The 17,033-nt window shown below is 37.4% G+C and overlaps 1 protein-coding gene across 1 annotated transcript in view; it reads left to right on the top strand.

The window, feature by feature from the left end:
* Positions 1-17,033, top strand: part of LOC127424755 (peptidyl-prolyl cis-trans isomerase H-like) — a 42,074-nt gene that overhangs the window by 23,498 nt on the left and 1,543 nt on the right. Inside the window, exons 2-6 of the mRNA XM_051670190.1 lie at positions 11,632-11,696; positions 11,878-11,901; positions 12,107-12,151; positions 13,964-14,006; positions 16,178-16,270. Of these exons, the coding sequence (XP_051526150.1) occupies positions 11,632-11,696; positions 11,878-11,901; positions 12,107-12,151; positions 13,964-14,006; positions 16,178-16,270 (270 nt within the window). The remainder of the gene's footprint in view (positions 1-11,631; positions 11,697-11,877; positions 11,902-12,106; positions 12,152-13,963; positions 14,007-16,177; positions 16,271-17,033) is intronic.

The following is a 17,033-nucleotide window of genomic DNA, read 5'->3' as shown; positions in this document are numbered from 1 at the left end:
ACTCCTGGAACAATTCAGGGACAGGCAAGGAGGAGGCAGGAATCGGCTAAACAGTAAATGTAAGGTTTAATGTAAAACTCAACTTAAAACAACATAAGACAAACAGACACACAATGCAGCAGCGTGCGTCTCTCTCCCGAACCTGCCTCTCAGACTGCCCTTTATCTCGCTCTCCCACTGATCAGCTGATTTAGTGCCGGCCGTGCTCCATCACGGCCCGGCCACGCCCTCCTCCTCGTCAAACATCCACCGGTGTGACTAACTCCCCACTCCCCCGCATCTCTGGAGGGGAGATGCTGCCCTTCCGGCTGTTCTGTCAGCCAGTGGTCCACCCCGCCTCCTGCAAACCTGGGGGAGAGACAAGGGTAGGTGTGGGGAGAGGGAAAGGGTGAGTGGAGACACACAGAGAGGAGAGAGAGAGAAGATCTTGCTTGCCGGCTCCCGGACACACTGTCGCACGGTCCTCAACCACTTCTCCCCTTCTCGGCAGACAGCCGCGGTTCCTCCAGCTCTCAGCGGCCGGCAGCGACCCCTTCTGTCCCCAGGCAGACGGCCACTGCTGCTCCCCTTGCGGATTGCAGCGGCAAGGACTCCGTGAATGTGCATCCCTCCTCCCTCCGGGATTTTGGCCCCACTGTAACTGTTCAAGGATGGGCAAGGAGGTGGTGGAAACCTGCTGAAGAGTAAATGTAATGTGTAATGTAAAACTCAACATATAACAACATAAAATATAAGACAAACAGACACGCACAACGCGGCTGCATGCGTCTTTCTCTCCCAAACCTGCGTCTCCAGCAAGGAGATATTTCCTGTAATTTCCTAAGTACTGAAACCTGTCAGGGCCAAACATGTTTGGTATTACGTGAATGGGAAATTATTTTTGTTCACAATGCACATTATTAGCCTACCGAACCAAAGGCTGCAAGCAAACCATACTCAGACCACCTCCCTAGATGGTCTCGGCTCGGTTCACTTTTAAGGGGTCTGAGGTCGTTTGGTGTGTTCACATTTGGGTCAAAAATCCCCCGAACTGAGCTCGGACCCCTGAAATGGACCAAGTGTGAAAACACACTAAGACTGCCTCTGTAACACCCCCATTTTCACCTACATTCACCAAAATTGGTACATATATAGTTTTCGTCAAGCCGGACAACTTTCATAATTATAGTCATTAGCTCTGCCCAACAGGAAGTCGGCCATTTTGGATTTTCCAAAAATCGCAGGCTCTGAACTTTTAAATACTCTTCCTAGGGAATTCATGTGCAACATCATGCCAAGATATTGTAGATGTTAAATTGCAAATGGATTTTTGATATTTTGAACGGTCGCCATGGCGAAGCAATACATTTATGGCGAAAAATGGGAAACAGGATGTGCCTTATGTCTTCTGAGTGCAACATGAAAATTCAGTTGTATGTTTGCTAATGGGGACTGATCACATGAATGTGACTTTTTGAGTCACGGTCATAGCGCACCCACCTGGCAGCAGGAAGTGTAGCACTTACAACAAACTTTAAAATAGTCCTTTTACATGTACCCAGATCGTTTAAAAAGTGTTAACAATAATGTCAAGTCACCGCTGATGTAAAATTGTGAAGGGATTCTTGATATCTTAAAAAGTGTTGTCATGGCAACAGATCAAATTACATGATGATGTAGTGTATTTGGGTGTATTTGACAAACTCAGCCATATGATTAATAATGCTTAAGACATGAAGGTAGGCTATGGTGCGCCATGGTCATTGGGCCTCCAGCTGGCAACAATAGATGTTCAAGGATATTCCAAAACTTGCTATAATTACACATTTATTTAATTTGCCACACACTTCAAAGTTGTTAACCATTATGTCTGAGCAGAAGGTAAGACATGGTGTCTTGTTTACTCGACCAAATGCATTCATCCATCATGCATTGTTTTCCGAAAGCCACCAGGTGGAAATGGACACATGGTGCCTGGGCCCATCCTCGCTGCTTGCAGCTATATTTTTGGCCTTATTGTTGTTCAATAACAAAACAAAAGAAATAATAATAATAAAAAGAAAAAAATTATAATCCTCCACTCTCTTCCCCTGCTTGCTATGTGGTGTTTGATAGTAATTTTTTTTGGCCAGAATGTTTATTAATGTTTATTAAAATAGTTTTATTATAAAACATGCAAAAAAAACAAACAACCAAACAACAAATTCAACAACAACAAAAACATCCATCTCACCAAAACTTTCTGAATGTTTGACAAGTTCAGTTATTAATAGCTAAATGATTAGTAATTAAATACGAATTGTTAAGTTCAATTAAAAAAAAAAAAAAATATGATTGTTCTTCAACAATACACCTTTAAGGAATTGCCGTAGCTATTTATGCCAATTAATTTACATATATAAATTTGACATCTTGCTTAATAAGTGATGGCATCATGTGATTTAGCTACTTTTAGCAGCATTTCAGCGACCCTTTGGTGACTTTCCATGAGAAATAGTTGGCAACACTGGGTTGCGGCTATTTTTATCCCTCAGAGCTCGCGGCTATTTTCACATGTGAGCGCTACTCACGAACAACATCTCAGATGTAGATGCTCAATAGTTTGGTTCACTTATAATATGCATTTAGGCACCGTAGGAGCATTTTACCAGAATTTGTATAAGAAGTAAATTAAACTACTGTCAAACTACTTAGTCCATACAGAACTTCTTACAGGGCTTTCTGGAGTATTAGGATCGTCAAAATAAATGCGCTAGGGTTTTAAAGTTAAAGGTGCACGACTAAAATATATTACTGTTGTATTTTAAAATTCTAAAAGTAAATAATAATGATAATAGTCATTGCAAAATTATAACAATATTTAAGTTGAATGGGTTTCAAAAATATCTGTGTGAATGAAAAGTAGACTGATATCTTACAACTAAATTTAACAAAGAAGAGATCTGAATCCTTTAAAGTCTAGATACAAGTTTTAAAAAAAAATTGCAAAGAAAAATGGCTTCTTTTCTACTGAAGACTTTACTGACTGTTAATTTTGCTGCTACATTATCCAGTAGACTAGTTAACAATAAAGTTTTTCTTAATAGGCTGTACATTTATATTGAAATAATGTGTAGTTAGAGCTTCATGCTTCTTTACACATTAAAGAGGACCCCATATTAGTTTCACACAATGAGGTAAAGATATTCTAATCGGATTATGCAAAAAATCGGCCGATACTGAGATTTCAGATATCGGAATCTGATCGGCAGAGAAAAAGTGGTATTGGTGCATCCCTAGGTTTGTCTGGCAAAGTAAGCAATATTGTTTTGGTTTGCATGACAAGCTATCTTTGTCTTAGATCACTCCAGATTCAACTCATCAAGTATGTCTTCAATGTTAATTGATAATCCAAAGTGGGAAATCACACCACAACATTAAAATAACTCCCAGGCTAGAGACATTACAAACATTTGTGCCCACTCAGTATAGCTGTAGTATTTCGGTTCCAACAATAATAGATTCATTCATTAGTTGCGTTCAAACAAACAGCTCTTTTAAGACACCCAGAATAGTCACCCCTTTCCAAACCCACATGGGCAAATTACAGTGACTAACTTGCACGCTCCATTTCTCTAATAAATTGGCGTGTGGGATTACAATATCCTAGATTGATTCATACCGCAGACACACAAGAAATGATCCATCCAAGTTATAATGCATCCCATGCATTGATGTAAAGTCAAGTCATTTTTGCAGGGCTCCAGACTGTGACTAAAATGGTCGCAAATGCGACCAAAAATAATTGATTGCGACAATAATTTAAAATATAGTCGCCATTGGTGACCGTCGGGGTGTGTCTGTTCATATGCGGTTTCGTCAGATATCATCTTGTGAGTTATTGAATATATTTTTAGAGCACGCACCAGTGTGTCTCGCACCACTTTTCACCCACTCTGTTCCTGATGGGCTTGCTGTACCACACGCAACAAAAAACCCAGCGTGAGAGAGTTGAATAAATGACTCTTTTGAACCGGGTCTTTTTCATGAATCACCCGAAAAGAAGAACTGAGGATTTGAACTCAGGAGCTCATAATAAACTATATCTGGGATTTCATTCAGTTTGCACTCTTGTAGTCTTTGTATCTGGTAACAGTAAAAGACTAAGGCAATATTGTAAAACAATTTATATACTGTATATATGCAGTACTGTGCAAAAGTTTTAGGCACTTGGGAAAAATGTTGCATAGTGAGGATGTATTCAAAAATAATGCCATAAATAGTTTTTATTGATCAATTAACGTCATACAAAGTCCAGTAAACATAAAAAATGCTAAATCAATATTTGATGTGACCACCTTTGCCTTCAAAACAGCACCAATTCTCCTAGGTACACCTGGACACAGTTTTTCTTGGTTGTTGGCAGATAGGATGTTCAAAGCTTCTTCAATTCAAAAGAATTCACCACAGTTCTTCTATCTATTTAGGCTGTCTCAATTGCTTCTGTCTCTTCTTGTAATCCCAGACTGACTCGATGTTCAGTGGGGAGCTCTGTGGGGACCATGCCATCTGTTGCAGGGTTCCCTGTTCTTCTGTTCTATTCTATTCTATTTTATTCTTTTTGCAAAAGAAATGTTTGGCAGTCTAAAATGTATATTTCTTATTGACACACTAAAGCTGAAAATATAACTAACCATCTTAAGACAAATGTTTTTGTGAAGCATATTATGTGCCTAAGACTTTTGGACAGTACTTTGTGTGTGTGTGTGTATGTATATGTATGTATGTATATATATATATATATATATATATATATATATATATATATATATATATATATATATATATATATATATATATATACATACACAGTGGTGTGAAAGTGTTTGCCCCCTTCCTGATTTCTTATTTTTTTGCATGTTTGTCACACTTAAATGTTTCAGATCATCAAACAAGTTTAAATATTAGTCAAAGATAACACAAGTAAACACAAAATGCAGTTTTTAAATGAAGGTTGTTATTATTAAGGGAAAACAAAATCCAAACCTACATGGCCCTGTGTGAAAAAGTGTTTGCCCCACCTGTTAAAACATAACTGTGGTTTATCACACCTGAGTTCAATTTCTTTAGCCACACCCAGGCCTGATTACTGCCACATCTGTTCTCAATCAAGAAATCACTTAAATAGGACCTGCCTGACAAAGTGAAGTAGACCAAAAGATCTTCAAAAGCTAGACATCATGCCGAGATCCAAAGAAATTCAGGAACAAATGAGAAAGAAAGTAATTGAGATCTATCAGTCTGGAAAAGGTTATAAAGCCATTTCTAAAGCTTTGGAACTCCAGAGGACCACAGTGAGAGCCATTATCCACAAATGGCGAAAACATGGAACAGTGGTGAACCTTCCCAGGAGTGGCTGGCCGACCAAAATTACCCCAAGAGCACAGCGACGACTCATCCAAGAGGTCACAAAAGACCCCACAACAACATCCAAAGAACTGCAGGCCTCACTTGCCTCAGTTAAGGTCAGTGTTCATGACTCCACCATATGAAAGAGACTGGGCAAAAATGGCCTGCATGGCAGAGTTCCAAGACGAAAACCACTGCTGAGCAAAAAGAACATTAAGGCTCGTCTCATTTTTGCCAGAAAACATCTTGTTGATCCCCAAGACTTTTGGGAAAATACTCTGTGGACTGACAAGACAAAAGTTGAACTTTTAGGAAGGTGTGTCCCCCATTACATCTGGCGTAAAAGTAACACCGCATTTCAGAAAAAGAACATCATACCAACAGTAAAATATGGTGGTGGTAGTGTGATGGTCTGGGGCTGTTTTGCTGCTTCAGGACCTGGAAGACTTGCTGTGATAAATGGAACCATGAATTCTGCTGTCTACCAAAAAATCCTGAAGGAGAATGTCCGGCCATCTGTTCGTGACCTCAAGCTGAAGCGAACTTGGGTTCTGCAGCAGGACAATGATCCAAAACACACCAGCAAGTCCACCTCTGAATGGCTGAAGAAAAACAAAATGAAGACTTTGGAGTGGCCTAGTCAAAGTCCTGACCTGAATCCTATTGAGATGCTGTGGCATGACCTTAAAAAGGCAGTTCATGCTCAAAAACCCACCAATGTGGCTGAATTACAACAATTCTGCAAAGATGAGTGGGCCAAAATTCCTCTACAGCGCTGTAAAAGACTCATTGCAAGTTATCGCAAACACTTGATTGCAGTTGTTGCTGCTAAGGGTGGCCCAACCAGTTATTAGGTTTAGGGGGCAATCACTTTTTCACACAGGGCCATGTAGGTTTGGATTTTGTTTTCCCTTAATAATAACAACCTTCATTTAAAAACTGCATTTTGTGTTTACTTGTGTTATCTTTGACTAATATTTAAACTTGTTTGATGATCTGAAACATTTAAGTGTAACAAACATGCAAAAAAATAAGAAATCAGGAAGGGGGCAAACACTTTTTCACACCACTGTGTGTGTATATGTATATATATATATATATATATATATATATATATACAAGTGCATCTCAATAAATTAGAATGTTGTGGAAAAGTTCATTTATTTCAGTAATTCAACTCAAATTGTGAAACTCGTGTATTAAATAAATTCAGTGCACACAGACTGAAGTAGTTTAAGTCTTTGGTTCTTTTAATTGTGATGATTTTGGCTCACATTTAACAAAAACCCACCAATTCACTATCTCAAAAAATTAGAATATGGTGATATGCCAATCAGCTAATCAACTCAAAACACCTGCAAAGGTTTCCTGAGACTTCAAAATGGTCTCTCAGTTTGGTTCACTAGGCTACACAATCATGGGGAAGACTGCTGATCTGACAGTTGTCCAGAAGACAGTCATTGACAACCTTCACAAGGAGGGTAAGCCACAAACATTCATTGCCAAAGAAGCTGGCTGTTCACAGAGTGCTGTATCCAGGCATGTTAACAGAAAGTTGAGTGGAAGGAAAAAGTGTGGAAGAAAAAGATGCACAACCAACCAAGAGAACCGCAGCCTTATGATTGTCAAGCAAAATCGATTCAAGAATTTGGGTGAACTTCACAAGGAATGGACTGAGGCTGGGGTCAAGGCATCAAGAGCCACCACACACAGAAATGTCAAGGAATTTGGCTACAGTTGTCGTATTCCTCTTGTTAAGCCACTCCTGAAACACAGACAACGTCAGAGGCGTCTTACCTGGGCTAAGGAGAAGAAGAACTGGACTGTTGCCCAGTGTTCCAAAGTCCTCTTTTCAGATGAGAGCAAGTTTTGTATTTCATTTGGAAACCAAGGTCCTAGAGTCTGGAGGAAGGGTGGAGAAGCTCATAGCCCAAGTTGCTTGAAGTCCAGTGTTAAGTTTCCACAGTCTGTGATGATTTGGGGTGCAATGTCATCTGCTGGTGTTGGTCCATTGTGTTTTTTGAAAACCAAAGTCACTGCACCCGTTTACCAAGAAATTTTGGAGCACTTCATGCTTCCTTCTGCTGACCAGCCTTTTAAAGATGCTGATTTCATTGTCCAGCAGGATTTGGCACCTGCCCACACTGCCAAAAGCACCAAAAGTTGGTTAAATGACCATGGTGTTGGTGTGCTTGACTGGCCAGCAAACTCACCAGACCTGAACCCCATAGAGAATCTATGGGGTATTGTCAAGAGGAAAATGAGAAACAAGAGACCAAAAAATGCAGATGAGCTGAAGGCCACTGTCAAAGAAACCTGGGCTTCCATACCACCTCAGCAGTGCGACAAACTGATCACCTCCATGCCACGCCGAATTGAGGCAGTAATTAAAGCAAAAGGAGCCCCTACCAATTATTGAGTACATATACAGTCAATGAACATACTTTCCAGAAGGCCAACAATTCACTAAAAATGTTTTTTTTTATTGGTCTTATGATGTATTCTAATTTTTTGAGATAGTGAATTGGTGGGTTTTTGTTAAATGTGAGTCAAAATCATCACAATTAAAAGAACCAAAGACTTAAACTACTTCAGTCTGTGTGCATTGAATTTATTTAATACACGGGTTTCACAATTTGAGTTAAATTACTGAAATAAATGAACTTTTCCACGACATTCTAATTTATTGAGATGCACCTGTATATATACACACACAGACACACATGCACTATCCCGATCGGATACCAATGGTGTTTTTTTGCATAATCCGATTAGAATATCTTTACATTATTGTGTGGAACTAATTGGGTGTGCTCTTTAATATGTAAAGAAACACAAACCTCCTACTACACATTATTTCAATATAAATGTATAGCTTATTAAGAAAAACTTTGTTAACTAGTATACTGGATAATGTAGCAACAAAAATAACAGTAATTCCAGTATATGTCATCAATAGAATTGTTTTTTTTTTTTTTTTTTTTTTTTTGTATCTGGACTTTAAATGATTCAGATCTCTTTTTTGTTCAATTTAGTTGTAAGATATCAGCTCACTTTTCATTTAAACATTTATTTTTTGGAACCCATTCAAGTTAAATATTATTATAATTTGTAAACAAATGATAATAATAATAATATAATAGTAAAATATAGTATCATATCTCAATCGTGCACCTTTAACTTTTAAACCCTCGCGCTTTTATTTTGACATTGTGAACTCTCCAGGAAGTCCTGTAAGTGTGTCTTGTTTGTAGGCAAGTTCACAGTAGTTTAATTCGCTTCTTTTTCAAATTCTGGTAAAAAAAATTTTTTTTTTTAAAAAAGCACCTCCACTGCCGTTCTAAATGCATATTATAAGTGAACCGAACTTTTGAGCATCTACATCCGAGATGCTATTCGTGAGTAGCGCTCAAATATTGGCACCGCTGTGAAGGCTAAAAATAGGCGCGCGTGTGTTAACAGAGCAGTGCCATTCAATAATGCGCTGGAGCTGCACGTGCATTTTATATATTTACTTATTAAACACAGCCTTTTGTGATTCACAGAGCTATTGCACATCTTCAAGTGGCTTTGAATAAAATGCACAAGTCATATGAACTACTTTAATTGTGTTTTAATGGTTCTTTTTTAATGGTCATTTTTTGAGCTTGACAGTAATGAACTTGACTAACACACAGTATCGGACTTGGATCGGGCTCGTCGGACCGATCTGTTTAAAAGCTTCAGTATCGGAGACGATACCGATCCAGGTAACGGATCGGTGCATCCCTAATATATATATATATATATATATATATATATACATACACACACACACACAGTGGTGGCCAAAAATATTGGCATCCTTGGTAAATATGAGCAAAGAAGGCTGTGAAAAAATCTGCATCATTTATCCTTTTGATCTTTCATTCAAAAAAAATCACAAAAATCGAACATTTAACTGAAGTAAAACAATTGAAACATTGGAAATATCTCATTATTAAATAAATACTTTTCTCCAAAATGCATTGGCCATAATGACTAAGAGCACATTGGGAATTGGGCATTCCAAATTGGAGAGCAAAGGGGAGAAGAAGAAAAAAAGACAACAAACTACTATATGCATACTATACTTTATGTAATTATCTGTAATGTAGATTGTGAAGAGCAGTATTAAAAAAATATTTTGTCTCTTATATTTGTATAAATTATGAAAGGGGTGTGAACATTTATGAGACAAATGGGAATGCAAACTTATCTTCTCAACTATATATACTGTTTATTAAACCTCATGTTAATGGGTTATCAACTGTCTTCCTTTTCTTCAGCTTTTATCTTGTTTCTGAACAGCAATCTAAATCAAGCAATTCTGTGATTTGGTGACTAAAAACAGCCATTTAGCTCCTTAATGTTTCAGTTTAGGAGCCAATGGCTCCTTAGTCATTTTTTTAGTCTGGAGCCCTGCATGAAGTCATTACAGTTGTGCTGCGAAGGAATATCTGGTTCAGTTGAGTCTTTATTTCTAACCAGTTTAGCCACAGTACTGAACAAACATGAGTTTCTATGAGTTTGCTAAAATATGCTGACCTGGCAGTTTTTAGTGCCTATCTGTAGCTACAGACACTATCCTTCCATGCACCACACAATACCTCTAATTTTGTATTCTTCCACTTGCACTCCATTTTCTGAGCTGCTCTGTTGAGAGGATGAGTGTGATTGTACCATGGTGCGGGGATTTTTTTCTTTAATTTTCTTTAATCGAAGGGGAGGCAACACTATCAAGACTGCTAGAGAAGACTGTTTAATTTGAATGTTTATTTCACTAATATAGTTTTACTGTCTGTCATTAAAACACAAAAAGATACCCCTGCCTCACAAAACACACACAATTCTTGTTTATCAGATTCAGAATGAGCTTTATTGTCAAGTATGCTTACACATACAAGGAATTTGACTTGGAGACAGAAGCTTCCAGTGCACAAACAATACAACAACAAGACTTGAAAATTGAATAAAAATAAAAGTGAATAGAAAACTTAAGTATATATAAAAAATACAATATGACAATATATACACTACCGGTCAAAAGTTTTGAAACACTCATTCTTTATTATAGTTGTTTTTTTGTTTTTTTCACATTTAGAATAATAGTAAAGTCATAAGAACTATGGAATAACATAAATGGAACTATGGGAATTATGTTGTGACTAAACAAAATCCAAAATAAATCAAAACTGTGTTATATTTTAGCATCTTCAAAGTAGTCACCCTTTGCCTAGAATTTGCAGACATGTACTCTTGACATTTTCTCAACCAACTTCTTGAGGTATCACCCTGGGATGCTTTTTAAACAGTATTGAAGGAGTTCCCATCTATATGTTGGGCACTTATTGGCTGCTTTTCTTTATTATTTGGTCCAAGTCATCAATTTCAAAAACTTTTTTTTTTTTAAATTACATTTTAGTTTTATAATGAAATAAATTAAAATGGTGGCGCAATTATATTTTTGTCTACAAAACTAATTTCAAACATTTAAGCATACACCTTCAGATCAAAAGATTTTTAAGATCGTGAGAAACATTTCAGTCAAGTGTTTCAAAACTTTTGACCAGGTGTGTGTATGTGTGTGTGTGTGTGTGTGTGTGTGTACACACACATATATATATATATATATATATATATATACACACACACACACACACACACGTATGTACAAATACAAATCTGTTATACACAGATAGTGCAAGGGAATGTAATGGCAGTATAAATAGATTAAGCTGTGTATTGCACATAGTTATTGCTCAATGGGGCAATTTAACAGTTCATGAGATGGATAGCCTGAGGGGAAAAACTGTTCCTGTGCCTGACGGTTCTGGTGCTCCGTGCTCTGTTGGGCCGGCCAGAAGGCAACAGTTCAGAAAGGTAGTGGGCAGGGTGAGTGGGGTCCAGAGTTATTTTTCCAGCTCTTTTCCTCACTCTGGATGTGTACAGTTCTTGAAGGGAGGGCAGGGGGCAGCCAATAATCCTCTCAGCAATCCGAACTGTCCTTTGTAGTCTTCTGATATCCAATTTCATATCTGAACCAAACCAGACAGTTATTGAAGTGCAGAGTACAGACTCAATGACTGCTGATAGAACTGGATTAGCAGCGCCTGTTATCTGTGCAAACAAAGAATTTGTTTTCTTAGTTTTGTGCTGCATGACTCATGGTCGCAATAAATACAGTTCATATCTTTGGTTGCAATCAGGTTTTGTTTAATGGATTCTTGGTTAACTTTTCTTCAGGATGTGGGCCGAATGAAGATTGAGCTTTTTGCTGACATTGTTCCGAAGACTGCGGAAAACTTTCGGTAAGATTCCAGTTCCTTTCATGCATAAATGCTAGCAAGTGAAAGGGAGTGTTTTAATGCAAAATGCCCTTTTTTACCACATCCTACAATTTGAAGAACCAGGTAATTGCACTGAAAGATCTAGATTTTGATCTGTTCTTATTACACAGAGATGTGAATTTGTTTTTTGTTTTCCTTACAGGCAGTTTTGTACGGGAGAATTCAAGTAAGTCAGTCTCGGAATTTCAGTGGTTTAATTAAAGGCTGTGTTGCTTTATTTACATGTTACCCATAATCACACATTTTCCTAGAAGAAAGCACAATATTTTGTTACAGACAGTAGTCCAAATGATTTTTACTAAGCACTTTCTTCCTGATCCTGAAACACTGCCGGTCCTGTTCATTTGCATGTACATCCTTTTCCAATGCAGGAAGGACGGTGTTCCTGTCGGCTATAAAGGCAGCACATTTCATCGGTGAGACACTTTAGTCCATGTTGTATATTTAAAGGTGAAGTGTGTAATTTGTCTTTGTGAATACTTTTCTCCTAATCCATCTAAATATGCAAAGATAACCATAAGAAGATTGAAGATTTCCCTGAACAGTGTAAACACTGGCTCTGTGGCGCTTTTTGAGCAACATTGGCTCAACTAGATGTGTGTGTTTTGGGTTGGACTACTGTATATCTTTGGTGGACGGCAACAGTTGCTAAGATAGGATTGGTCAGAAACACTTTAAGGCGGGGCTTAGCAAAGGATCAGTTATTGATATCAAAAATAAGCATTTTCACTAGTAACTAGCGTTGTAATGTTACCAAAATTTAACGCCTGATTCACACATACAATGTGAGCGGAGCGTGAGCAGCACAGTTGTGTTTGGGCTTTCACAGGGGCTGCATCTCTACTGCGAGACAGAGCTGTGGCTCTGTGCAGAACATACAGGTATAACTAATAATAATAATTGAGAAATAACAGCATTTCTTAGTTAAAACACCTGACAAATCAGTGTTAGGTAAACTACTATTACGACAAGATGGCATGACACACTAACAGTAAATCGAAACATTAAAGGGATAATTCACCCGAAAATGAAAATTCTCTCACCATTTACTCACCCTCATGCCATCCCAGATGTGTATGACATTCTTTCTTCTGCTGAACGCAAACAAAGATTTTTAGAAGAATATCTCAGCTCTGTAGGTCCATACAATGCAAGTGGATGGTGATCAGTACCTTAAAGCTCCAAAGAGCACAGACAGCCGTGGTAAAATTAATACATTCGACTCCAGTGGTTAAATTAATGTCTTCTAAAGTGATATGATCGCTCTGGGTGAGAAACAGACCAATATTTAAGTCCTTTTCACTATACTTGTTTACTTCCTGTCACTCTCGATAAGAATATTTTAATTTTCCCAGTTATCAGCCAATATATTGTGCACCAATAGTATTGAGTTTCCTGCACTATTTGTGCTGTGGATAACTTGATGTATTTAGTTACCGAATGATAAAATAGGCAAAAATACCCTTTTCCCTCTCTCTGAAATAAAATGGCACTAAAATGTGTGTTTTGGTCTCTTAGAATGTGATCAAATGATTTATTGCTTTTGACTTCATTTATCAAACTAATATGAATGTCAGGTTCAGTGCAAACACTCTGATTTGCAATTGAAAACAGTTAAATATATGGCATAGGCCTTATGGTATTGTCTGTAAAAATTACGGTTAGAATTTGTAGTCAAGCATCACTGTGATTTTTAGGATCACTGGCCAGGTCATGAATATGTCTGAACATTTGGATCAGCTTTGTAAATTTCTGCTTTATTGCAATCAGTATTAATATGGCATTGTTTACAATTAAATTAACGGTGAAAAAGATTTGTTGGGCCAGAATAAGCATGATATCAAGCATCCCAAAATCAATCTGTTTACAGCTGAAGTGTGTCATTTTCGTGCCACTGGTGTCACCAAACCGAATTCAACAACAATGATTTTGCCCCGTCTTCCATCGCTTGTAGTCAATGACACTGTGTCGGACTGATAGTGCTACAGAGCCACAGTGTTTACAGTTTTCAACCTATGGATGGATGGATTACAGCTGATTCTCCATTTTAAGTTAAAATACATATTAAAGTATTTCGATATTGAAAAAAATGCATCACCTTTAAACTCAAATAAAAATGACCCAAATGCTTGAATTACCATTTGTACTTTTAATTTTGCAAGCTGCTAGTAATTCATAATGTCCATTGCACATGAAGTGTTTGAATGTTTGTTCTGTTCTTTTGTCAGAGTGATAAAGGACTTCATGATCCAGGGTGGTGATTTTGTCAATGTAAGTTTTGCATTGTGATCCAGATAATGAGATGAGATTATCTTCCAGGTGTATGGCTTTGACATGCTTCAGAAGTTATTTTCTTAAGTATAGCAAACAAAGCATGCCGATGGTTTGCTTACTGACTGCCATGCATGACTTCCATCTGTTCAAATACATAATAGAGTCTAAACGAAATATGTTGTCATCGTTTTGATGTGAACTTATATTTGCAACGACTTTGACTTTGGTATTTATGTCTTGATAATAGAGCTGAGCGATTATAGAAAAAACAAACAAACAAATAAACATTAAAAGGCTGTAAGTGTGCTAGAAGTAAAATACAGTTAAAGGACTAGTTCACCAAAAAATGTACATTTTGTCAATTAAAAATGAACCCAAAAGTATCGTAAATGAAGTCTATGTGGCTTGTGCGTCATATTCCAAGCCTTATGAAGGCATACGAAGTAATTTTTCAGTGAAATTCTTATGAGAGATTATCGTTCACGCAAGAACTTGTTGCACTGACTACTTTAATGGTACTGAAAGATACATAAAAATTTCAGCAAGATTTAGTATATTTTTTTGTTATGTAAATACCTACAGTATTTTCTTCTGTCAGATGTATCCTTTTAGAAATGAAAGTTAAGACATCAAGATGCTTTTGCCATTGGATGTAACATATCATTAAATAAATGCAGAAATGTTTATGCTTGTTTCAGGGGGTGGTAACCTTGTTTTCAGGCCCCATCAAACAACTGGAAGGAAAAAAAATTAATCTACAGTAAAAACTGTTACATTTGAGCGTTTCCATACATATGACTAAGCAATGCAAACTAAGGGGCTGTTTACACGACAACGTTTTCAACTAAAAACTGAAAACTTTTTATTCGTTTTGGCTGTTCATTTACACGACAACGGCGTTTTGGGGCCTGAAAACACAAACTTTTTAAAACGGGTTTCAGAGTGCAAGTTTTTGAAAACGATGCCGTTATCGTCTCTATGTAAACATACAAAAACGTGAATTTGTGAAAACGATGACGTCATGCGCACACGTATTACGTGTTCAGTCTATAGGCATGCCCGTGAGTACTTCAAAACAACGCGAGAGACATTCAAAACTACAATGGCGGACTACAGGACTGTGTTTGTGCTGCTCAAGATTTTGAGTTTATTGACGCTTCTCCAGCAAAGTACATTGTAGTAATAAAGCAACCTCATCATCCGTCCAGACAAAATTGCTTGATGCTTTCGCCATCTTCATTGTTTGTATTCACCGCTCTGTGGAAGAATGCTTATATGCGCAGGCGCCTAATGTTTCTTTACAAAGTGACATCGCCAACTACTGGCCTGGCATGCATAATACAGTGTTTTTAGTTGTATTCGCAGATCCGTGTGAACGGGGATCGTTTTGACAACGTTATTGTCTGTACGCAAAACGTTTCCATTTTTAGTACATCGTTGTCATGTAACCGTACCCTAAGTACCTTTACCTTTACTAAACATTTCTGATGTGACTTTTCAGTGGATGAGCTGAGGGCAAGATAAACAGGCTATAAGAATCATTGCTGTGTTTCAGTAATATATAATCGCATTACTTCACAAAGTAAACCAGTGTTTCCTCCTTAATCAGAGCTAATAGTGTGTAATTTTGATGCTCCGTTTAGGATACCTCTACATAGGTCATGACAAGGGTGGTTGTGGAGAACATTTTACAAGAAGTTTTTGGAAGATTCACTTAGTTTTAGTAGAGAGCGTGCTTACAAAATGTCCAGATCATTCAAATCTCTCTGGCCTCCTTGCACTAAGGGAATATTTCGGGTTCAATACAAGTTAAGCTCAATCGATGGCATATGTGGCATAATATAGTTTACCACAAAAATTTATTTTTATTCAGGAATAAACTGCTTAAAATGGTAGGTTGAAATGAATGCCATTAAAGTGTCAAGTTAAATGACCTCAGCAAATGTGTTTTAATGAATGTGCAGAAAACGTATAGTTTGGAGTGACAAAACTACAGGACGTCCAGCAGATTGTCACTATTGTGTCTGCCTCTAGAGGCTATTGAGTCCTACTGCAGTTTTAAGAGCATCTAGTTCAAACACACTTTTATGAGCAATTGCCGTCTGAGAGACCTACAGTAGTTGAGACTCGGTGCGTGAGATGCTAAACTTCTTTTCCTGCCCTTTCAGGGTGATGGCACTGGCATCTGCAGCATCTACAGAGGACCATTTGCAGATGAGAACTTCAGAATGAAACACTCCGGCCCAGGACTCTTGTCAATGGTAAAGCTGCCATACACAGGCTGTAAAAGAGAGTAAAATCTTAGAATAATGGTGCTTGAGTTTTCCATTTCATAGAGCACGGTTATCTCAACATGTCCGAGACATATTTCACTCCAAAATCAAAATAATGAGCATAAAGCCTGTTTTGGAACCATTAAGATTTTGTATTTATTTTAGTTTTTCATTGTGACAATTTACTAATTGCATGAATGCGCTCCTTCGTTGTCGTGGATCCAGCTGAACTTTTTCTACACATATAAATGGGTGTTTCTTAATCTTCAGGCAATTTCATGTCCCAGGGGTTGATTTTGATTAAATGTTAAACCAATATTAAAACCAACTTGGACATTTTTAACCAGGCATTCATCATTTATTTTTGGTACTTTTTAAGTGTCGTTTATGTTTAGATTTTACTTTTTAGCATTGTCCCGGACCCAAACTTTTAGTGCTAAAGTATTTCAATATTTATTGTGTAACCATGATTTTGATCAATTTTTCAAAAATTATGACTGTTCTGCAGTTGTGGCGTCATTTCCACCACACCAAACGATTTTGCCCCTAAGAAAGTTTTCTGTACTTGTTAACCAAACCAACAAAAGTATCTTTTCCAATCAAGCTGTAATTTTGCCAAATTATGCTAAAAGTGTGAAAACATGATTTAATTGTGTGTATTTAGGACACATAAAATGTTAGCTATGAAATTAGCCTGAGCATGACAAAGGAATCAGTCATTTTATTACCAAAAAAAAAAAAAAAGGCAATT

Source organism: Myxocyprinus asiaticus, chromosome 33 (assembly GCF_019703515.2).
Source record: "Myxocyprinus asiaticus isolate MX2 ecotype Aquarium Trade chromosome 33, UBuf_Myxa_2, whole genome shotgun sequence".
Taxonomy (NCBI): domain Eukaryota; kingdom Metazoa; phylum Chordata; class Actinopteri; order Cypriniformes; family Catostomidae; genus Myxocyprinus; species Myxocyprinus asiaticus.
The sequence above is the reverse complement of the archived record's forward strand: the minus strand, read 5'-3'. Positions and strand labels throughout refer to the sequence as shown.